The sequence below is a fragment of the Notamacropus eugenii genome, chromosome 3 (genome assembly GCF_028372415.1).
Source record: "Notamacropus eugenii isolate mMacEug1 chromosome 3, mMacEug1.pri_v2, whole genome shotgun sequence".
Taxonomy (NCBI): Eukaryota; Metazoa; Chordata; class Mammalia; order Diprotodontia; family Macropodidae; genus Notamacropus; species Notamacropus eugenii.
The window spans coordinates 395,940,501-395,965,634 of NC_092874.1; the positions used below are offsets into that span (position 1 = coordinate 395,940,501).

A 25,134-nucleotide genomic window follows, 5' to 3' on the forward strand; every position below is an offset into this window, starting at 1 on the left:
CTCCCTATTGGAAGCCAGGGGAGGGTTTGAGTTTCTGGTGGGAAGGAGATGAGGGTGGTAGCTGGAGAGCAGATGGCATGGTTGGGAAGTAACTGAGAACTGAGGTGGATAAGAGTATGAGATGTCTCCACTCCTCCAGCTTACTCTTATTACTTTGCTTCAGTGATTGTTTCTGTTAGTGCTACTGTCTTTCTTCTTTTTCTGCATTTATATTCTACTCCGTAGTATTTCATTATATACCACTTCTCAGTCACCTCCAAGCCATGCCATCTACCCTCCAGCTTTTATCTCATCTCTTTCCCACCAGAAATTTGGAATCCTCTCTTGGAACCCCCCTAGGTTCTGAGGAGTGGCTTTCGCTTTATCTTGCCCAGATCCAGATCTCTGCCTCACTTTCTAGCCATTTCCAAACTATGCCACCTTGCGTATCTTACTCTCTCCTTTTCCAGCTTCCCTTTTTGTGCTGTCTTCCCCCATTAGAATGCACCAGTTCTCTGCCTTGCTTGTTTGTATATGCAATCTACAGCACTTAGCACTGTGTCTGTCACATAGTAATCGCTATCAACTATCCCCTCACTCTTATGTATCTTCAATCTCTCCCACTGTCATTCTTCCCTTTAAATCTACCAGGTAAAGATCCTTTTCTTAAAAATACTTTCCCTTAACATTTGTGGCAGGACGAAGAAACCCTTAACTTCTATAATGCTTTCTTTTTTAACTTAAAAATATTTTTAATTTATGGAATAAAATACACATTTCCATAACACAGTTGTTGTCCTTCATTCTCTAAGAGGAAGAAAATGGCATTACCATGATAAAGTCAAATTTCAATGTGTCCAACTGTGGCTGATCAGATCAATATGAGCTTGGAATGCTCTACCACAGATTGGGCACAGATAGTCTGCACAAACATTTGCGGTGGCTCCTTTAAATTTGTACGTCCTATGTTTCTTTTGAGTTATTTCAATTCTGCTTTGCTCATAGAGCACAGCACCTTCTCTGATGTGGGCATGCCATGCTGAGCAGTCCTGTGACAGCGTCTCCCATGTCACACAATCAATTCCAAAGTTCTTGAGAGAGACCTTGAGAGTGTCCTTGTATCCCTTCTTCTGACCACCATGTGATCACCTGCCCTATGTGAGTTCTCCATAAAAAAGTTTTTTTGGCAAGCGTATGTTTTGCATTTGAACAACGTGGTCAGACCATCAGAGTTGTGATCTCTGAAGCATAGTTTAAATGCTTGGCAGTTTAGTTCGAGTAAGGATCTCAGTGTCTGGTACCTTATCCTGCCAGGTGATCTTCAGAATCTTCCTAAGACAGTTCAAATAGAAGCAATTCAGTTTCCTGGCATGGTGCTGGTTTCACAGGGCTCTGTAGACCTTCATTTTGGTAGTCAGTCTAATACTTCTTCTCTCCCATACTTTCCTTCAGAGCCTCCCAAACACTGAGTTAGCTCTGGCAATGTGTGCATCAACCTCATTATCAATGTGTACATCCCTGGAGAGTACACTAGCAAGGTAAGTAAACTAACTTATCCACAGCACTCAGAACTTCTCCATTTGCTTTAACCAATGGTTCCATGTATGGATGGAGCACCTGTGTTTTCTTGGTATTAATTGTTAGGCCAATATCAGTACAGGCAGCAGAGAAATGATCCATACTTTGTTGCATCTCAGCTTCAAAGGCTGCATTGAGTGTACAATCATCTGCAAAGAGAAAATCATGCACTAACATTCCCTTCACTTTAATCTTGACTTGTAGCCTTTTCAAATTGAAGAATTTACCATCAGTGTGGTAGCTGACCTTGATGTCATGTTCATCCTCATTGAAAGCATTTGACAACATGGCTGAAAACATCATGCTAAAAAGCATGGGAGCAAGCACACAGTCCTGTTTCACTCCATTAGTGACTGGGAAGGCACAAGAGCAATGTCCACTATCCATAACCCAGGCAAACATGCCATCATGAAATTGATGTACAATGCTGATGAACTTCTCTAGGCAACCAAATTTTGACATAATTTTCCATAAGTCCTCACGACTAACAGTGTCAAAGGCCTTGATCAGATCTACAAATGCGTACAGACCTCTGTTCTGCTCATTGCTTAGTCATTGCTGGCAAGATTCTTGCTAGAGTCCTACTTAATAGGCTGATCCTTCACCTGGAAGATGGTCATCTACCTGAGAGCCAGTGTGGCTTCAGAAAGGGCTAAGGAACAGACAATAATCATTCCTCACTCTGAAGAATATAAGTGAGTTAATATTGCTTGCTATAGGAAAATATACACATATATAATTTATACTACATTAATGACTAAGGCGTTATTCCCCTGTTAGGATCTTTGTGTATTAAAAGTTTATTCCCCTTTCCCTATGACATCTGAGTTAGTATTTCACATGCTGAAATTCCTAAGGGGGGAACCCAGAAGCATCTCTATGAGTATTTTGATTTCTCAACTCAGAGAATCCAAGGTCATGTTTCTGGTATTTGCCAGATAACCTCTAAGTGTGAACCATCCCTCGTTTTTTGCTCTGACTCCTAAAAATCAGTGAAAAAGGCCTCCCCCATTTTGCCCAATAGCAACACCAAAGATAAAACAGATGGACCCACTGCATCTAGCACTGTAGATAAGACTTTCCAAGGAATTGGGAGATGGTATATCATGTGTAAAAAAGAGTAAGAAGGACAGAATAGGGGGACCACGGAATTAATGAAAGAGAATAATATATAAGAAAACTAGAAAGTTCAAAGGGAACCAGGTTGTGAAGAGTTTTAAATATCAAACAGTTTATATGTGATCCTTGAAATCATAGGGAGTCACATATTTATTTAATATACTATGCATAATATTCTTTTATATTTTTTCATTAAGTTCTTATAATACCTATAATGATAACTTTTGTCCAAAAAAGCTCCAAGTTAAAATTTATATTATTTAGTAATAATCTATAAAATTGTATTCTAACTATAATTATGAAAACCTTAAATATAAATTGTAATTATAAAATAATTCCAAATATTTGACCTGAGACATTTTGTAAGAATTAAAAGTAGCAACCCAGAAACAACTCATATGTTCACTAGTATCTCCAAGATTTCATATAAATTTTTTTTTATTTTGAAAACTTTGTTGAATGTAAGTAACATTTTAAATAAATAATTTACAATTTGGAAGATGTTTAACATAACAACCACATATAACATTAATTTCAATATTGAACTTTTTCATTTGAGCAAAGGTTTGCAACATTTGGCCCAACACCAAATGGTTACACTTGTAAATCTGATTTCACACTGAGTTTATTTCAGTTTCTTTAATTAAATTAAGAATAAAGAAAAAATGCTTGCTCACATAAATATGTGACAGGATATGGTAGTAGAATTTTATAAGCCCTCTATGTGACAGATGAAAATTCACTTTTTATTTCTAGTTAAAAATATATATTGTGCTATAATAAGAAATTGACAAGAAGGATGATTTCAAGAAAAACCTAGAAAGACTTATATGAACTGATACATAGTGAAGTGAACAGAACCAGGAGCAACCTTGCTCAATGAAGAACTGTGAATGAGTTCGCTATTCTCAGCAATAGAATGATCCAAGACAATCCCAAAGGGCTAATGATTAAACATACTATCAGCCTCCCAAGAGAAAAAAAAACCAAACCAATATTGATTGAATACAGACTGAAGCAGGCTATTTTTCACCTTCATTTTTTCTTTTATTCCTATACAAAATGACTAATACAGAAATGTTATACATAATTGCACATGTAAAACCTATATCTGATTGCTTAACATCTCAGGGGAGGAAGGGATAGAATTTGGAACTCAAAACTTTAAGTAAACATGTTTTTAAAAATTGAGGATAAAGAAAAAATGTCATTTTTCTGTTGCTTCTGAATGATATCTGCGGTCTAGAATACATTGCTATGTCAATTTTATTTTCTTCTTCATCCACTGTCAATTCAATAGACAGGGATGAAGAAGACATATTAAATGAGTGGCTAATCCAACTTAATTTCTTAGAAATTTCAAGAACATAGTCATTGAAAGTCACTTCAAAAAGTTTCAAGTGATCACTGATTTCTTTCTTAGCTCAATCCAAAGATAGCTCATTTTCTAATAAGAAATTACGTAATGTCACAGAACACTCAGTACTATTCTCAATTGGTGATTCCAGAATTTTACTTTCTTAATCTTATTTTTTGCTTTGTCTCGAACAATGAACATAATTGTATTCGTACCCTGAAATAATATATTGAGTTCATAATTTTTTAAAAAAAATTTGTGCTAGTCTTTATAGCCATGTCACATCACTTGTACACCGTTAAAAATAAAGGTCAGTGAAGAAGACAACTACTCTTCTCTCAACTCAAATAGATTAATAACTCTACCACGGAAAAGCAACCTAGGATCTGTGTGCATCTGAAGTGTAAAATATTCACTGTTCATCTCTCTGCACAAAATGGCAAGGAACTGAGAGATAGTGGGTCTTAATTTTTAAAAATTAACTTTTGAAGATATCATCTAATAAACTTTTAAGTTGTTATGAAATTCTCTGATGCCAGAACTTGTTTATTTTTTAATGTAGCATGTATCCATACCGTATTCACATTGTTTTTTTAAATATCCAAAACAAAACCTGAAAATTTCCTAGTCATCAATTTTGCTCTATTTGCACAAATTCCACAAGAAGATCAACTAATTTATTTTCTTTCAAAGTATGAATGGAGACAACTAGATGGTTCAGTGGATAAAACACTGTGCCTTGGGAGTTAGGAAGATCTGATTTCAAATCTAACCTCTTAATAGCTATGTGACCCTGGGCAAGTCACTTAATCTCTGTTTTCCTTAATCCCCTGGAGAAGGAAATGGCAAAGCACTTCCATATAAGGGTCATGAAGAATCAGACATGACTGAATGACTGAAAAACAAAGAATTAATTATACTTAAAATGTTATCTCTAGTGTTATTCCCTGTTAAGTCATGACAAAACAGCATTCTCTTTCACTCTACAATTGGTGTTGGTTCTCCTTTGTTTTCGAAGAGGATCAAAATGATAGCACTATGTTGGAGACAAGGTACAGCGTGTCCTACTGTGGCTGATCAAACCAATGTGAGCTTAGAAGGCTCGACCATAGGTTGGGCACCAATAATTCACATAAACATTTGGAGTGGAAATGTCTCTAAATTTGTGCACTTCACATTTCTTCTAAGTTATTGCAATTCTGCTTTGCTTATAAAGTACAGCATCTTCTTTGATGTAGGAATACCATGCTAGGGCAGGGTGGGGGTGGGGGTAAGTGGTGATCCTGTACTAATGTCTCCCATGTCTCACAATCAATTCCAAAATTTGTTGAGAGACCCTGAGAGTGTCCTTGTATTGCTTCGGATGACCTCCATATGGACATTCCATAAGTTCTCCATGAAATAGTATTTTAGGCAAACATACATTTGGCATTTGAGCAATGTGGCAAGTCCATCAGAGCTGTACTCTCTGCAGTAAAGTCTGAATAGCTGGCAGTTCAGCTTAAGAAGGACCGCAGTGTCTGTTACCTTATCTTGCCAGGTGATGTTCAGAATCTTCCTAAGAAAATTCAAATGGGAGCAAGCAATTCAGTTTCACTTTCAGGCATGGTGCTGGTACACTGTCCAGGTTTCACAGACATATAGCAATGAGATCAACACAACGATTTTGTAGACCTTTAGTTGGTAGGCAGTATAATACCTTTATTCTCCCACACTTAATTTCAGAGCTTCCCAAACACTGAGCTAGCTCAGACAATGGGTATGTCAGTTTCATCACCTATGAGGACATCCCTGGAAAGTCTATTGCCGAGGTAAGTGAACTTATCCATAGCATTCAAAATTTTTCCATTTGCTCTAATCAACTGTCCCACATATGGATGGTGTAGTGCTGGCTGGTGGAGAACCTGTGTTTTCTTGGCGTTAATTGTTAGGCCAAATTAGCACAAGTAGCAGAGATCAATATGTACTTTGTTGCATCTCAGCCTCAGAAGCTGCAACTGAGTACACAGTCATCTGCAAACAAAAGTCACACACCATTTCTCATCCATTTTAGTCTTGGTCTGTGGTATTTTCAAATTAAATAATTTACTGTGGTGAGGTACCTGACCTTGATGTCATTTTCATCCTTTTTGAAAGCTTCTGACAACATCACAGAAAACATCATGCTAAAAAAAAAAAAAAAACATGGGTGTAAGCACAAAGCCCTGCTTCACTTCACTGGTCACTAGGAAAGCACAAGAGCACTGCCCATTATCCAGAACCTGGGCAAATATGCCCTTATGAAACTGACATACACTGTGATCTGAAAAGGATGCTTTCACAATTTCTATTTTTCTGCTTTTAACTATAAAGTTTTTATACCCTAATACATGGTAAATCTGTGTAAAGGTACCATGAAGAGCTGATAAATAGTGAATTCCTTTCTATGCCCATTCAATTCTCTCCAGATATCTAGCACAGCTAGCCTATCTAAAATTCTATTCACTGTTTTGACTTCTTTCTTATTTAGTTTTTGTTAGATTTATTTATTTATTATACCAATTGATGCAGGGAAAGTTTTTGGTAAAATATAACATTCATTTCTATTAAAAAACATTTGAAAGTAAAGATATAAATGGATTTTTTCCTTAAACTGATAAAAACACATTTACTTAAAACCATCAGCAAGCATTATTTCTAATGGGGATAAGCTAGAAGCCTAGTAAGATCAAGTGTGAAACAAGGCTGTCACTGTCCCCAATATTATTCAATACTACATTAGAAATCCTAGCAATAGCAATAAGAGAAGAAAAGGAAACAAAAGGAATCAGAATAGGAAAAGAGGTAATAAAAATTATCTCTTTTTTCAGATGATATGATGACATACTTGGAAAATCCCAAAGACTCAACTAAAAAGTTAGTTGAAACAATGAATAATTTTAGTAAAGTAGCAGGATACAAAGTAAATCCACTTAAATACTCAGCATTCCTATATATCACAAACAAAACTATGCAAAAAGATAGTAAGAGATACTTCATTTAAAATAACTCTAGACAGTAGATAAAATCTGGGACTATACCTGCCAAAACAAACTCAGGAACTATATGAACAAAATTATTAAAAACTTTTTATACAAATAAAATAAGATTTAAATAACTGGAAAAATACTGTTTATGAGAAAGCAGGGCCAATATAATCAAAAAAGACAATTTTACCAAAAATAATTTATATATTCAATGCCATCCCAATTAAATTACCAAAAAATTATTTTACTGAGTTAGAACAAATAATAACAAAATTCATTTGAAAGAACAAAAGGTCAAGAATATCAAGGGAACTAATAAAAACATGTAAAGGAAGGAGGTTTAGCAGTACCAGTAATTATTGAAATTATCTGGTACTGCCTAAGATATAAAAAGGTAGATCAGTGGAATAGAGTAAACACAATTTATAGCAGCAAATGACTATAGCAGAGCTATGTCTGACAAGTGTAAGAACTTATGTTTGGAGGATAAGAATTCATTATTTGGTAAAAATTGTTGGGAAACCTGGAAAGCAGTCTGGCAGAAATTGGGCATAGACCAATATCTTATACCATTTACCAAGATAAAGTCAAAATGGATACATGACTAGATATAAAGAGAGATATTACAACAAAATTTGAAGAATATATTACTTATCAGACTTACGAATAGGTGAACAATTCATACAAGAGATAGAGAGCAGTGTGAAGTGTAAAATGGATAATTTTGATTACATTACATTAAAAAGTTTTCATACAGTTAAACAACTGTAGTTAAGACCCAAAGGAAAAAAGAAAATTGGGTGGCAAATTCTATAGACAGTTTCTCAGATAAAGGTCTCATGTCTCAAATATTTAAAGAACTCTGTCAAATCTATAAGTATGGATAACTGGTCAAAGGACATGAATAGTTTTCCAATGAAGAAATCAAAATAATTTATAGTCATATGAAAAAGTGCTCTAAATCATTACTGATTAGAGAAATTCAAATTAAAACAACCTTGAGATACCATTTTATACCTATCAGATTGGCTAAAATGTTGAACGGGAAAGCGATAAATATTAGAGGGGATGTGGAAAAATTTGGAAACTAATTCATTGTTGGAGGAACAGTGAACTGATTCAGTCATTTTGGAGAGCAATCTGGAATTATGACCAAAGAGTTATTAAACTGCCTACATACTTTGGTCCATTAATGCCACTACTAGGTCTGTTTCCAAAAATGATTACAAAAAAAGAAAAAGAACCCATATGTTCGAAAATATTTAGAGTAGCTCTCATTGTGGTGGCAAAGAACTAGAAATTGTGGGGATGCCCATCAACTGGGGAACAGTTGAACAAGTTGTGGGATAAGACTGTGTTGGAAAACCATTGTACTACAAGAAATGATGAACTCAATAATCGTAGAAAAACACAGATTTGCATAAAATAATGAAGAATGAAATAAGCAGAATCAAGAGAATGTTGTACGCAATAACAACAATACTGTTTTAAGAACAACTTTCACTAAGTCATTTGACTATTATAAAAACTCAAATTAACTACAAAGGACCTATGAAGAAAGACACTATCTACATTTAGAGAAAGAACTGATAAACAGAAGTAGGTAAAGAACAACTTTACATATACATATTTGTGTCTAACGGTAGCCATCTCTAGGATGGGGAAAAGAGAGGTAAGAAAAAAAGGGGGAAAATGTTACAAAATAATTTTAATATGTTATTAAACGGAATGGCAAATTGTACATAATAGATTTGCAGTTTTATATGCAATTATCTTTTTTCCCATTCTACTGTTATAGAAATACTTTATTTCTCAAGTTTAAAATAAAAAAAGATGATAATCTGTCTCTGTCTTAATGGGACACTCAAATTTTATCCTAATGGATTTGTTTTTCTATTAAATAATTGTTTTATCAATACTTCAACAAATTCCTATAATTTTGAAATTATTCACACAAGTGATAAATCCTTCATAAATAATAAAAATAGCTAAGGAAAAAAAGAAACTGACATATAATACTGATGAACTTCTCCAGGCAATCAAATTTTGCCATATTTTTCCACAAGCCCTCATGACTGACAGTACCAAAGGCCTTGCTCAGATCAACAAATGTTGTATATAGACCTCTGTTCTGCTCCTGGAATTTCTCCTGGAAGTGTTCAGCAGCAAACTTTGTATCAACTATTCCTCAGACCTTTATGAAGCTACATTGGCTCTCGGGTAGATGACCATCTTCTAGTTGAAGAACTCTAGCCAGAATCTTGCCAGCAATGACTAAGAGAGAGACTCCTGCCCTGTGATTGTCACAGGACAACCTATTTCTCTCTTCTTTATAGAGATGGGCAATGGAGGTATCCCTAAACTCCTGGGGGATAACCTCCTCTTGCCATATAACCTGGAAGATTTCAGTCAGTTTTTGTATGAACTGCCTTATAAATCTCAGGTGCTTTGCCACATGAGAGGAGTCTAATGACATTTAAAGTCTATTCTTCAGTTGGAAGTTCAACTAGAAAGGGATTGACTTCAACCTGAGGTCAAAGGCTTCAGCTCTTATTAACTGATGACTGCTGAGAGCACTATGGAAGTGTTCAGCCCATCTCCGCAGGATCATGTCCTTCCACCTATTTAATGTGGTTCCATCAGCACAGAGTAGTTGAGACATACCATAGGTCTTTGGCCTATAAATGCCTTCAGGGCATCAAAAAGTGGCATCGAAAAGGTTGTTACTAACAGCGTAAAACAGCATCTGCCTTCTTATTGAATGAAGAATCCTGTATCTCTTTAAGCTTCACTTGCTCTTTGCTTCTGATGAAGTTAAGCACTGCCATCTTAGAGATCAATGAATTATCCTACTGGTAAATCCTGTGGAATTCTTGTTTTTTGCTCAGCAGCTTCTGAATTTCCCCATCATTTTTATTAAGCCAATCTTGATGTTTGCATGTATTCTAGCCCAGATGAGTAAATGCTGTGCTGTACACCAAATCTTTAAAAGCTGCCCACTCCTTTTCTGCTCCACTTCCCTCCAAGTTAGCAATGAACTGTTCATGTTTGGAGAAGCACTCTAGTCTGTTGACATTAATTCTTCCTGGTAATCTGTTCCTGCTCCGTAGTGAAAGTTGCCCAGAACTATAAACTTGTCCTCTTTCAGCACATTGATTATGAGGGTCTCCAGGACTAGATAACATTTTTCTTTGATCTCATCAAGGTCTGTGATGGTGGGAGCATACATACTGATTATGGTGGCATGGCACTTTTCTGCAAGTGGCAATTGCATTGTCATGAGTCTGTCTTTCACTCCTTTGGTAGGCATACTAGCTTACGGACTAGTTTAATTTTTATTGCAAAATCTGTCAGCTTCACAGTGTTCCCCATCACTTCCACATTCAATACTCATCAAAATACATACCAATACTGTACCAGAACAACTGATGCAAACTCAACAGACCTAAAACTGAACTCGTTATCTTTCTCCCAAAACCTGCCCTTTTTCTAACTTCTCTTTTTCTCCTGATTATACCATCATCTCACACTCTCAGGCTTGAAACTCAGAGAATTTTGACTACTCTATTTCCCTCACTCCTTTCGTTGAATAAGTTTCCAACACTTATTGATCTATATTTAAATAGCCCTAGAATCTATCTTTTCCTTTCTATTCATACTGCTACAAAACTAGTTCACATCTTAATCAACTCTCCCCTGAATAGCTATATTAGGGTATTTTTTTGTTTCAATGGGCCAACGGGTGGTGGAAGCTGTAGAGAACTTAGAGCTTGATCAGACATGAAAGACACCAAGGTCACCCATGGCATCCCAATCCACTACCAGTTTTCAAGACTTTTGTCTTGCCACTGGATTTCAATGACTGTCAGAGAGAGTAAGGCTGATGACTTCAAGAAATTCCACCTCACTTTTTAAATGAAATGTACATTCAAGTCAAAGGACATCACCCAGATCACTTTGGTATTTTTCCTATTTCATTATTTCATTGAGAAAATTTAGAAACATCTCCATCCCAAATGTTTATATGGACTATTTATGCCCCATAGTGCTTGGATCAGCCACAGCCAGACACAAAGTACACTGACCCTGACATTATAGTAACACTTTGGTCCTCTTCAAGCATAAATTTAATAAAAAAATCTCAGAAAAAGAAAAATGTAAATCTCTGCACCTTTTGGTCATATTATGTGTGTATACACACACATGCACATATATAAAACTATGAGGTGATAATTCTGACTTTGCTATGCCTGAATTATTCCTACACATTATAAATGATCAGTAACAGAGAAGTAAAATCACTTTAAGAACTCAAAGCTATAGAATCACAGTAAAGTGGGCAGATTTGGTTCTCCAGTTCAGTTAATATAGTCATAGAATAGGAGGTGTTAATGTGGTAACAAAATATTTACAAAGTATGATCATTTCTCTCTGACAGAGTTGAAAAGGAACAAGCTCCCTGTGATAAGCAGAAATTGGCAATGCCCTTCCAGGAATTTCGACAGTTAAGCACAAGAGATAGTCAACGGATAATCAATGGAAACTGTAGAGGCAAGAGTCAGTAGTCAGGGAAGAATGCAACTTTTCACTTCTTGGGAAACTAGAAAAAGGATTTTCTCTTCTCTACCCCCTGTATCAGTAGTGGAATCTAATAGCATTGCTATTTGCCCCAAAAAGAGATACTTTATACACCAGTAGGAGAATCAGTTTAAAAAAGTTGTAGACATAACTATGGGAGCAGAGACACACTCCAGACAGCTCTGGAAACAGAGAGGCAATCATTCTAGACCAGACTCAATTTTAAGAATCAAAATCTCTAGCAGAAAAGAGGTTTACAGACTCAAGATTGAGAGCCACATTGTGGGGAGGAATAGCAGACTCTAGGAACTCAGCTGAACAACGCATCCAGCAAAGATGCTGGACTCTGAGGAAACTGAACACTGAGGTCCTGAAGTACTTGGAGTTGTGAATTGCTTTGGCCACACATATTCCCTACATGTGTGCCTCATGACCACTAAATTATATGTTTGAGCCCACTCTTCCCATATATTTGTGTATTTGTGGGAAAGGGATCCCCTAAAGCCTCCAAGAGGAACATTCTTTACCTACAATACTAGAAGGTTCTTGTGTATTAGAAGCCTACATCCATGGGTTACTCTGGAACCCAAGGAAACGTCCCCATCTCAGAGCCAAATCTGAAAATATTTGTGTGCCAAAATGAAGGAGTGAGAGGGATCAAATCACAGAAACAGAAGTGGATGGAACTTTAGAGGCTATTTAGTCCAACCCACTCATCTTATAGAGGTGGAAAATAAGGCCAGAGAAGTTAAGTAGTTTGCCCAAAGTCACTCAGGTAATAGTAAGTGATGGAGCTGGTATTCTAACTTCATTTTAAAAAAATTTTTTTAGGTAGTCCCATAGTTTTTAAATTGTCTCTCCTGGATCTATTTTCCAGGTCAGTTGTTTTTCCAATGAGATATTTCACATTATCTTCCATTTTTTCATTCTTTTGGTTTTGTTTTGTGATTTCTTGGTTTCTCATAAAGTCATTAGCCTCCATCTGTTCCATTCTAATTTTGAAAGAACTATTTTCTTCAGTGAGCTTTTGAACCTTCTTTTCCATTTGGCTAATTCTGCTTTTTAAAGCATTCTTCTCCTCATAGGCTTTTTGGACCTCTTTTGCCAATTGAGTTAGCCTATTTTTCAGGGTGTTATTTTCTTCAGCATTTTTTTGGGTCTCCTTTAGCAGGGTGTTTACTTGTTTTTCATGCTTTGCTTGCATGTCTCTCATTGCTCTTCCCAGTTTTTCCTCCACCTCTCTAACTTGATTTTCAAAATCCTTTTTGAGCTCTTCCATGGCCTGAGCCCATTGGGTGGGCTGGGATACAGAAGCCTTGATTTCCGTGTCTTTCCCTGATAGTAAGCATTGTTCTTCCTCATCAGAAAGGAAGGGAGGAAATACCTATTCACCAAGAAAGTAACCTTCTATAGTCTTATTTTTTTTCCCTTTTCTGGGCATTTTCCCAGCCAGTGACTTGACTTCTGAGTATTCTCTTCACACCCACTTCGCCTCCAGATCTGCCCAGCCAGCGCTTGGGGTCTGAGATTCAGATGCTGCTTCCCAGCCTCAGGGCTTTGGCGGGGGCAGGGCTGCTATTCAGTGTGAGATTAAGTTCAGGTGCTCAGGTGGGGGCAGGGCTGCCTCACGGGCTCAGTTACCTCAGGGGGTTTATGCAGAGACCTTCAACAATGGATCCAGGCTCCTGCCTGCTTGGGAAGCCCCGGTCTGCTCCCGCTTCCGCTGCTGCCTCCCGAGGGGGCCTGAGTTATGGGGGCACCCCACTCCCCTCTCGACCTGCCAAAGAGACCCTCTCACTGACCCTTGTCACCTGTGGGTGGAAGGGCCCACGTGGCCACTGGAGATTCTGTCCCTGAAGCCCGCTTGGATCCTCTCCTCTCGGCACCGCTCGGCCAACGCAGGGCTGGGCTCTGCTCTGGGTCCGGTGTGCTACAGACCTTTTGCGAGAGGTTTTCAGGCTCTCTGGAACAGAAATCTCCTCTGCTCTGTTGTTCTGTGGCTTCTGCTTCTCCAGAATTTGTTGGTAGTTCTTTTTTACAGATATTTTATGGGCTGTGGGTTCGGAGCTAGTGTATGTGTGTCTTTCTACTCTGCCATCTTGGCTCCACCCCCTGTTTTATTATTTCTTGGTGTCTCATGGAATCATTAGCTTCCATCTGGAAAATTCCAATTTTTATGGAGTCATTTTCTTCAGTAAGGTTTTGTACTTCTTTTACCAAGTGGTAAACTGACTTTTCATAACTTTCTTTGTTAGCTCTCATTTTTGCCACTTTTTCCTCTACTGTTCTTATTTGGTTTTTAAATTTTTATTTATTTGCTCTTTTAAAAATATTTTTCATTAGCTCTTGCTAAAAATTCTTGTTGGGCTTCTGTCCAATCTGCTTTTTTTTCTTTGAGGCTTTGTTTGTAGATGTTGTCAAGTTATCGTCTTCTTCCGTATCTGTGTTTTGAGCTCTTAATGGTCAGGTTTTTTGTTTGCTCATTGTTCCAGCCTACTAATTGACTTTGGAATTTATGCTAGTGTACTCACTTCTGTGGGGGATATCTGACCTGAGTTTTGGCTGCTTTCACAGCTCATTCTGGGGACCTGCAACTTTTTTGTGCTTCCAATGTGGTGTGATCCAGAATAGGTCTGTTCAGTGTCTGTGTGGTCTGAGCTTTGCAAATTCCTGACCCAGGTTTGGGTCTGCTGGCTTGTGTGTAGTTGAGTTACAGAAGACTGTTGCTGTATTCAGTCACTGTTAGCCCATTGTGAGGTTCTGCAGATTCAGAGAAACTGAACTGCTGGTTCCCCTTTGGCCTTAGTTTTTTGCCCTGGTTTTTCCACTGCAGGCTAAAGCGATGAGCTAAAGGTTTGAACTGATTCACCACTCTGCTTCTGTGCTGAGAACCACACAACTAATGGCACCTATTCCTGCTCCCAACTCTGGTTCAGAGATCCTCTGGAATCTCTTTCTGTCCCAGGGCTTCCTATCTTGGTGCTCTATCTTTATTCCCTTTTCATTCCTGGATGTTGAATATTCTGAGGGCTTATGTGCCAAGCTGAAGACTAGAACTGAATCACTGATCTGCTCCCAGGTTGAGAGTCATACAGCTAAGTTTCTGGAATTTATTTTGTGCTCATTACTCAACTAGGACCCCACGGTTGGTTGTGGTCACTCTTAGCCATGCTATATTTTTGACCTGGACCTGAGTAATAGGTGATATAACTACTAGATGGCATCTGTTCCTGATCCTAAAACTAGTTTAGAGATCCTCTGGGATCTCTTTTTATCCTTGTGCTTGCTGATGCTGCCACTACCACTATGCTGTGCTCTTGGCCAGCCCTTACCTTAGTGTCCACAGACGTCTCTGTTTGTCCTCTTAAGCTGCTCTAGGCTGGAAAAATGATTCATTATGACTTTTTTTTCTTGGCTTTCTTGTTCAGAATTCAGTCTGGGGTGTTTTATACGATGTTGTTGAGCAGGTGTGTAGGGAAAGCTAGGCAAAAATACTGACTCTCACTCTACCATTTTGACTTTCTATCAACAAAACAACTTTCAAAGTATCACAACCAAATTGCTAACAAGGTCAATCATGCATTAGCAGCACATGCTAAAGGAAGGTCAATAGTATAATTATATAGGTAATGATGATCCTCCGAGGCGCTGACTGCTCCAACAAACTGCTATAATAACCTTTTGGCCAAGAGGAAAAGGGTGGTATTTTCCTGTAGTTCTTTAGTTGTTTCAGTCATATTCAATTCTTTGTGACCCCATTGTGGGGTTTTCTTGGCAAAGACACTAGAGTGATTTGCTATTTCCTTCTCCAGCTAATTTTACAGAAGAGGAAACTGAGGTAAACAGGGTGAAGAGATTTGTTCAGAATCATACAGCTATTAAGTCTGAGGCAAGATTTGAACTCAGGAAGATGAGCCTCCATGACTCCACTCTTAGCAGCTCTATCTACCACACCACCCTGAGTCAAACGTAAGAACCTAAATCCACTTCATGTGAACTATTTCACTCAGTTTGCATCCTTAAAATTTAAATTTTTATTACACACACATGCAAGGTAATCCTAGGACAAATTTTTACTTATATCTACACCCAGGTCCTTGTGCTATGCTTCCATATTTTGGAATGTCTTACATTCACATATCAACATATCAACAATCCTTTCATTCTAACCTTTATATTTGAAATACAACTTCACTATAAAAAATCATACTAATATCTTAAAAGTAATAAATGTCTCTCCAACACAAATAAATTGCCACAAGCAACTGGTTTCAGAGGGAAAAAATCAACAATCTAATATCTACAGGAAATAGAAGTAGGAAACTCAAAGAAATAGACAAAAAAAAAAATTTTCCCTAATAGTTGCTGCTCTTCTAGTTAAACAGGAGCTCAAAATTAAAAAAGAAAATTGCAGACACAAAAGATACAATGAAAAACAATATTTTTAACACATTCTCATAGAATATAGCTAGTGTTGATTCTTAGTTTTCAGTCTCCATAACATTTCTCATTCTTCATTAATCATCTTCTCTTTCTGTTTACTCTAGACCAGGGCTTCTTAAACTTTTTCCACTCATGACCCCTTTTCTCATTTTAGCAGTTTTAGTTAGTGTTGCATGGTCTGAGGGCATGTGCAGTGCAAAGTGCACATGCTTTGTGTTCAGAACCAAGCAGCAGTGAAGTTGTGATGTAACAAGGGCAAGCACTGCCAGAAACACCTCAGATTCATTATGCATTTGGTTTTCAATTAATTTTTGGTAGTTGCATGTTCAGAAACCTTTTACTGTTCCAAATTTTTCAAAACTCCATATGGGGTTGTAACCCACAGTTTTAGAAGCACTGCTCTAGACCCTCATTCTCTGATTCATGACACCTATAATCATTTGTTCTCTCTCTTTTCTCTGTGTTCTTCATACAATCAAAATTTCCAAAGTATCTGTTCTATAATCTACCCTGTAAATACTTTCTGCCATTGCCTCATAAGGCTTACTTTTGTGAATCCCTCTTTTCCACTGTACTGAACAATGCCAATTATTGCAGAAGTCAGAGAGGCCAGTGCCCCATGGTAAGTCCTCCCTTTCCACTCTCCTATTAATCTATACCCTTTCTTATTGACATTTTCCGCTCCTATATTTGCCTAGATATCTCCTATGTCCATGTCCTCCCCTCCTCCAGGTGCCAGTTGCCCCACGAGTTCCAACTCCTCCCCTTTGAGGACAAGTAGACTATCAAGCATCAAATCTACCATTCAGGCTTCATTCAGGATAAGGTCTTCATTTCCTTTCACCCATGGAAGTATTCATCAGTGGAACACCATCCCACCTCCAAAGTAAGGTTTCTTTCTTCCCCTTCCCCTTCCCTTTTCAATCTTTACCACCTCCTGTTCTACTCTCTCATAGACTTTTCTTTCTAAGACTGCAGAGATCACCTTTCCCTTATTACTAGCCCTTGATTTGACTCCAGTGGTAACTCCTCTCTATCCCCTTGCTCCATACCTTTCATGTATCCTCCCAAGTTAAAATGTAGTCGCACAAAAGAAGCATTCACCTGTAAGCAAAGTATTGCCAATCTCTGTTCAATATGCTCCCTATCCATCTCTTCACTGTTACCTCTACTAAATTTCTGCCTTTGCCCCTCTTTCCTGGTATATATATCTCTTACTAGTCTTTCTGTTATCACTATGGAGTGCATAGACCAGAACAAGTTCCCACCCACCTATCACAGAATGGATTTAAATACTAAATAGTAATCGTTTCCCTTTTACCCAGGAACCCTGAGGGTCTTCCCCTCCCAATTTGATTTTTTTTTTTAATTAAAGGGGCCATCCCTTGAGCAACTACTTGAAGAAGTCTATTCATTGAATGGATGTATCTCACTCAAGGTGAGAAGCTGATAAGACCTTAGCCTAAAATGGCCAGGGTCCTACACTGCATCCTGGGCCATCTCCAGTCATCCTGATGAACATCAGGCCACTGGACCCAGATCAGATGATTCAGGAGAAGAAAGTGAGGTTGGTGATCTTGCACAGCCTCCCTCACTCAAATCAAAGTCAACTACGAGTAATTTCATTATCGTGATGTCATGGTCCTCTTCAAGAACAAAGGATAAACACAACAACAACGTGTTGTTGTTAATGTCTGCATTTATTCACAATCTCTGCAATTATTCACTCTTTCTGCTTTCTGTTGTTTGGAGTGCTTGAAAAAAATCTCTTTAGTTCTGGTTTTCTTTTTAAGAATATTTCAGTCTTCTTTATTACTGAATATCTATCTTTTGTCCTTTATTAGTTAAGCTTGGATTTGCAGGATAAGTCATTCTGGGGTGCATCTTAAGCTCCAGTGCTCTTTGGAACACATTATTTCATTCCCTCTCCCTTTCACTAGAGGGTGTGGAATAGTCTTGCATTATTCAGCTGTCCTTTTCTTTGTATTTGAAGGCCTTTCTCCTGCAAAACTTGTTTCTGAAATGAATTAGTAAATTTAACCACTATGTGTCTCAGAGTTTGCAGCCTTGGGTTTTTTTTTAGAGGCAATCTGTGATTTCTTTAAATTAGGCTTTCATTTTCTATGTTCAGAAGTTTTAGGTTCTCTTCTATTATTTCCTTTATTATAGCATTAAGGCTTTTTGTTCTGTCATGTTCTTCTGGGAGACCTATGATTCCCTAGGTTGTCTCTGCATCCTGTCTTCAAGATTCATATATTTTACATGCATCAAAAACATATTTTCTTTTAATTTTTTTTCCATCTCTCCTTCTACGTGGTTTTCACTTTTTGTGCATTTGGATTTCCAATCTATTGTTCTTTCGTTTCTTTGATGAGGCTCGCCATTGAAGATTCAAGTTTTTCTATTCTGCTCATTATTTTTGCTACCTGAAACATAAATTCTGCTTTCATAATTCTCATTTGTCTTTTACACCACTCAGGAACAGCATGTGGTGGTTTCATGTTCTTTTTAAATCCATAGGGTTCTCTGTCTCTTCAAGTATTGGATCATTTTCCTTCATTTTGCATTTTTTATTCATAGATGCCTGAACTTGTTTACTAGTTCTGAAGAACATATTCCCTTCTGTTACTGTTTATCCTATTAATTTATCTGTTTATGTTCAAGGTCTTTGAGATTTTTTTCTTCCCGAAATCTTTGATCCTTTCAATCTCTTCCCCACCCCCACATACCCTTATTTTCCTTATCATCCACTTCCTGACTCCCTCCCCTATGATTATGATTTCCTTTGGGGCTGGATTTCAAAACATCTCGGCCTCCTCCCACACTGGGCAATTCATATTTTGCCAGCCTAGGTTTCTTTCCCAGTTGACTTTTGGATGGTCAGAAATGGACCTATCTGGATGCCGTGCTCTCTCCCTCAAGTCTGGTAGAGTGTGGCACACACCCTCTGTACGCACAGTGTCCCATTCTGATGACCTATCCTACATTCTCTGTTCCTTATTTCTCCAGTCCAATACCAGCAGTTTAGGGCACTGGCACTGGCAGCTCAGCTTTGCTGCAGTGGAACTTAGAAGTTACAAGACCACTGCCAATCCCACACCCACCACCCTCCCTGCTTGCCATTGGCTTTTGCTACTGAAGAGCTATAGCCAAGCTGGTTGTCACTGTCTGAAGAAACTTCCACAGCCTAGAACCAGAGTCTCTATGGCACTGGAAAGAGGGATAGGTGAACCAGAGTAAGGTATGGGTTTTGATATGTCTGTGTCATGTCCTTGGGTCTTCTGGGGGCTAGTGAGGCCTCACCTCTGGTAGCATAGGTGGTAGGGGAGGGGTGCTGAGTAAGCTCAGTGTTAGTGAGCATCAGTTCCTGAGATTGGGCTTTTTTAAAAAAAAACTTCTTTTGGATTCCGGGTGTTCTGGGTCATGGAAACAGCTGAAGTTGTTTTAGCTTTGGCACATAATGTCTGTTTTAGAGGGGTTTGAGAGGTTGTGGGAAATTGGAGAAAGTATCTAGTCTGCCATCTTGTTGCTGACTTGGTCTTAACATTTCTACATTCTACGTTCTTTAACATTTTTACAGCATTTGAAATTATTGATCACCACGTATTTGTTCTAAATACTCTGTTATTTCTTGAATTCTATGAAAATACTCTATTTTGATTCTTCAACCACTTTGACCATGCCTCTATATGCATCACTGGTTCATTTTCTTCTCATTACCCAAAGATAGGTGTCCTTTAAGGCTCTATCATCAGTCCTTTCCTCTTTGTTCTTTACATTCTTTCTATATTTTCATCAGTCCTAGTGTGATTTTAAGCTACTAAAGTTGTAATCTCTTATTTAAGTTCCATTTCCACATTTTCAACTGCTTGCAAGAATTCTCTACATCAGTATTTTGCCAGAATCTCAAACTCAATAAGTCCCAAACTGATTAATTATCTTCCTCCCATAACCTGTCCCTTATTCCAATTTTCCCATTTTGATTGTTACTACCTTCCTAGTCACCCAGATTCAAAAACTTGAGAATCATTTTTTACTTTTTCCATTTCTTCATCTCTTCATTTAAAATTAATCATATCTTCTCCACTCCATTTGCTTAGTATCTCTTCGATCCATTTCCTACTTTCTATTTACATTACCATAACCCAAGTCAAGCCTTCAATTATCTTCTGGTATTCACACTTCACCAATACATTCCCATAGCCTCCCTTTATAGAAAGCTCAAAATCCCACCCATTTCTTTATTTGCCACTAGCTGCTCTGCTTGGTTTCAATTCCACGATCATCATGATGCCCCAGTTGAGCACCGTCTGGCACTTTGCCACCTTTTCACCTTCCTTTTGTGTATTGTCTTTTACTAGATTGCAAGGTCCCTGAGAACAAGGGCTATCTATAGATATTTAATGTGTTTATTATATGTCTAGATGGAGACATTCAGCGGACAACTGGAAAGCTACATAGAAATATGCAAATCATTAAGTCATCTACATAAAGGTGATAATTGAAGCTATGAGATTACACAACATCCTTATAGGAGAGAACAGCTAAAGCCTTAGGGGGCACCCATGCTTGGGGGGGGGGGAGCCACAGAAGGAGACAGATGAAACAAAAAAGGAGATAGAGAATGAGCAATAAGACATGCCAGAAGCAAATCAGGAAAGAATATCATGGAAAGCAACAAAGAGGTGATCACATTTTATCTTATATCATACTTAGCTGTATATTTATCTTACATTTTATAAACTCCTTTAGGATAAGGACAATGCTAGTTTTCATTATTTTATTTCCAGAACCAAGCATAATTTCTTGTACTATGGAAAGAAGGAAGAAGAGAGGAAGGGAGGAAGGAAAGAAGGAAGGAAGGGAGGGAGAGAATCAATATCTTTCAGTATCACTTTTCCTTAGCAACTCTCGTAAAAAGTTGGTAGGGAAAGAGGTTAAAACTGCTGGTTGAAGTGAAGGTAAGAATGTGCATCTTTGTAACTATTTATGATACTTAATGAAACTATTCTAGTTTCCATAAACATAAGGAGAACGTATTCGGAGCTCCAATTCATTCCCAAAAGCTTTGAGATTACAGTGATTCTTTCTATCTGAGGAAAGCATGTGGGGCCACACAATGAAAGAATATCTCAAGAAGGAAAAAAGAGAAGGAAATAGCTGTAGAATGAAGGTTCCCTGACTATTCTAAAGTTTCCCTTTCTACTTTTGCAATTTAAGACTTCAAACTTGCCGTGGTTTCCTGGGAAAAACCTTACTCCTGTGTACTATAAACAGTGGCTGAATACCTTGAAGAGTTGGCATTCCTGAATCAAGCAACAACTCACATGTCAAAAAGCAATACCTTCCAAGATCATCTAAGAGACCTTCCAAGGTCATCTAAGAGGGAGTAATATTGGACTGAACTTGTTTGGAATTTATAACCATTTTTACTACTAATTTCAGTTCATCTTCTGATTTCTTTCATATCTAATTAATGAGGAAATGGTCCATTCTACAGGTAGCTTTTCTTCTATTTTCTCAAGAGTACTACTACTGGAATGTGGGGGAAAAAAATTCATTGGTTTAGAAGTAGAAGATACCATAGATTTCATCCTTTTACAAAAAGCCCTTTCTTTTCACTGAGCTGCTCCAAACATATTCTAACTTTCTGAAAGAGGATAGGGAATTACATATAAAGAGGATCTAAAAATATTATAAAATGATTATTGTTGCTTTATATGTTGGGGTTTTCATGAGCAGAACTTCAAAGGTTTATTTCCTTCCAGGTACTATACCTACTGCTAGTTTGTCTTCTGCCTGCTAGACAGTGGTCTCTGAGATAAGGGTCCTTGGTTCAATTAGGTTTCAAACAGATACTGCTGAATTAATTAAAAAGCATACTCTTCTACTTAACTATTGTTATTATTGTTTTAAAAAACCTAGAATAGATAACTGTAAACATTATATGTGAACAATATTTTATTTTAAATAACAATTTGAGAGAAAGATTCACGCATTCCTTCATCAACCATTTATTAAGTGCCTACTATGGGCAACTGCTGTACTTTAAAGCCTTAAGAAGGAAACATCTAGGTATGATTACTTGTTCTTCCCCCCTCGATCCTCTCCCGAGCTTTTCTATAGTGCAGGGATTTTAATACAACATTCACAAGTTAAAGAAATATTCATTGAAGGAGCTTGGAATGTTTAGCCTATTTAGTCAGTAGGGTTCATGACAGCCATCTTCAAGTACATGAAAGACTGTTGTATAGCAGAATAATGTGAATTAAGTTTGGAAGGGTATGCTCAGACAGAGAAGGGCTTTAAATATAAAAACAGCTTGTATTTTGTCCTATAAGCAACAGTCAGTCACTGCAGTTCTTCTGTGGGGAAATGACATGGTTAAAGCTATGCTTTGGGAATATAACTTTGTTAGCTGTATGCAGCAGTGGTATCAAAGGGAAATGGATCCTATATAGCATGTGGACTTAGAAAACAACAAATTAACATTATCTTTGTTGTACTGTGTTTTTAATTATTTTGTTAAACATTGTCCAATTACATTTTAATCTGGTTCCCACAGCACTCAACGAGATTTGTTGGCTATAATTTTGACACTTCCGGTGTGGAGCTTGAATTGGAGAGATGAGAGAATAAAGAGAGGGAGACTAATCAAGAGATTGTTGTTACATCTCACACTGTATACCAAGATAAGGTCAAAATGGGTACATGATTTACACATAAAGGGTGATACCAGAAGCAAATTAGGAAAGCATAGAATAGTTTACCTGTCAGCTCTACAGAGAAGGGAAGAATTTAGAGCCAATGAAGATATGGAGAGCATTACAAAATGTAAAAGACTATTTTGATTATATAACATTAAAAAGGTTTTGCACAAGCAAGGACTAAAACTAAAAGGAAAGCAGAAAACTAGAGGTGGGGGAGAATTTGCAACAAATCTCTCTGATAAAGGTCTCCTTTCTCAAATATATAGAGGATTGAGTCAAATTTATAAAAATAAAGTCATTCCCCAATTGATAAATGGTCAAATGATATGAATAAGCAGTTTTCAGACAAATCAAAGCTATCTATAGTCATGTAAAGAAATGTTCTAAATCATTATTGATTGGAGAAATGCAAATTAAAATAGCTCCAAGGTACCACTTCATACCTATTAGACTGGCTAATAAAGGAAAATGATGGATGTTGGAGAGGATGTGGGAAAAGTGGGCAGTAATGCATAATTGGTGGAGTTGTAAACTGATCCAATCATTCTGAAGAGAAATTTGGATCTGTGCCCAAAGAGCTACAAAACTGTGCATGCCCTTTGATCCAGCAATGTCATTTCTAGGTCTATATCCCAAAGATATAAGAAAAGGAAAACAGATCTAAACATACAAAAAAATATTTATAGTAGCTCTTTCTGTGATGGCTAAGAATTGGAAATTGAAGGGATGCCCATCAATTGGGGAACAGCTAAACAAGCTGTAGTATATGATTGTGATGGAATATTATTATGTTATAAGAAATAACAAGCAGGATGACTTCAGAAAAAATGGGAAAGGCTCCATGAACTGATGCACAGTGAAGTGAACAGAACCAGGAGAATGTTGTACACAGAAACAGCAACACTGTATAATGAAGAACTGTGAATGACTTAGCTATTCTCAGCAATACAGTGATTCAAGACTATCCCAAAGGACTAATGACAAAAGCATACTATCTACCTCTAAAGAAAGAACTGATATTATTTGAATACAGACTGAAGCATGCTATTTTTCACTTTCTTTTGTTCTTTTTTTTAATTTGAGTCTTCTGATACAATGACTAATCTGGAAATGTTCACATGATTGCATATGTATAGCCTATATCTGATTGCTTACCATCTCAGGGAGAAAGGGATAGAATTTGGAACTCAAAGCTTAAAAGGAAGAAAGTTTAAAAATTGTTTTAACATGTAATTGAGAAACAATAAAAAATATTAAATTAGGGGAAAAAAACAAACAAAAAAAATAGGTCATTGTTATAGTCAAGGGGTGGGGAACCTGCAGCCTCAAGGACACATGTGGCCCTTTAGGTCCTCAAGAGTGGCCCTTTAACTGAGTTCAAGTTGTACAGAATAAATCCTTTCATTAAGGGGATTTGTGCTGTGAAGTTTGGATTCAGTCAAAGGACTGCACTTGAGAACCTAGAAGGCCACACGTGGCCTCAAGACTGCAGGTTCCCCACCCGTGTATAGTCTAAGTGAGAGATGTTGTAAGCCTGAACTAAAGTAGTGGTCTTGGGAATATAGAGAAGACAGATGCAAGAGATGATGTGGAGAAAGGTTAGATAAGACATAGCAAGAAAATGAACATAGCACGTGAGGAAGGGGCAAAGGTTGCAGATGACTTTGAAGTTGCAGACCTGGGTGATTGGAAGGATAGTAATGCCCTCAAAATATACTGGGAAGCTAGAAAAGGGAAGAATTTAGGAGAAACAATAATAAATTTGGTTTGGGACACGTTGAGTTTGAGATGGTTATGCGATACCCAGGTGGAAATGTCCAATAGGCGTTTGGTAATACGTTGTTGGAGTTCTTCACAGAGACAGAGCTAGATAAACAGATCTGAGAGTCAACTACATAGAGACATTTATAGACGCCATGGGAGGTGACAAGATAACAGAGAGAAAAAGATGGCCATTTTTACAGTTTGGTACTAATCTGGCTGGGATACAGGAACGAAATTTGGAAGAAAGCCTTACCACAGAGGCTAATTGATCCTTAAAAAGGCAATGAAACTGTTCTAAAGATTAAATTGGTCAAGGGGACTGATAAGGCTGAAACTACTGATGTAGCTTCCAGATCACTTAAGGAATAAAAAGCCCAGTACATGAGCAGTTAGTGTTCCTCAGGTTGATGGACATCTTACTGCCACCTTTCTGAGCAAATATCTCTCCATATGGAGGTGAGGGGAACTGCATTCATCTACACAATGCTGTATCTTAGTTGAATATCCATTACTGAGTAAAGTTATTTTGTTATATTTTATGTGTATGTGTATGTGTATATGTGTGTGTGGGTATGTGTGTGTACATACATATATATGTAAA

The 25,134-nt window shown here is 37.5% G+C and overlaps 1 protein-coding gene across 3 annotated transcripts in view; it reads right to left on the minus strand.

The window, feature by feature from the left end:
• The window catches only part of CYTH3 (cytohesin 3), a 136,418-nt gene that overhangs the window by 32,336 nt on the left and 78,948 nt on the right, over positions 1–25,134 (minus strand). The window contains exon 2 of one of the 3 annotated variants that reach the window (XM_072597858.1): positions 6,141–6,198. The exons of 1 other annotated variant lie outside the window; for it this stretch is intronic. Coding sequence is in view for 1 of the 2 variants with exons in the window: in XM_072597857.1 (XP_072453958.1) it covers positions 6,136–6,157 (22 nt within the window). In the remaining variant the exon portion in view is untranslated. Of the gene's footprint in view, positions 1–6,135; positions 6,199–25,134 lie in introns of all 3 variants that reach the window. One more of the 3 variants, XM_072597857.1, reaches the window with a different exon arrangement.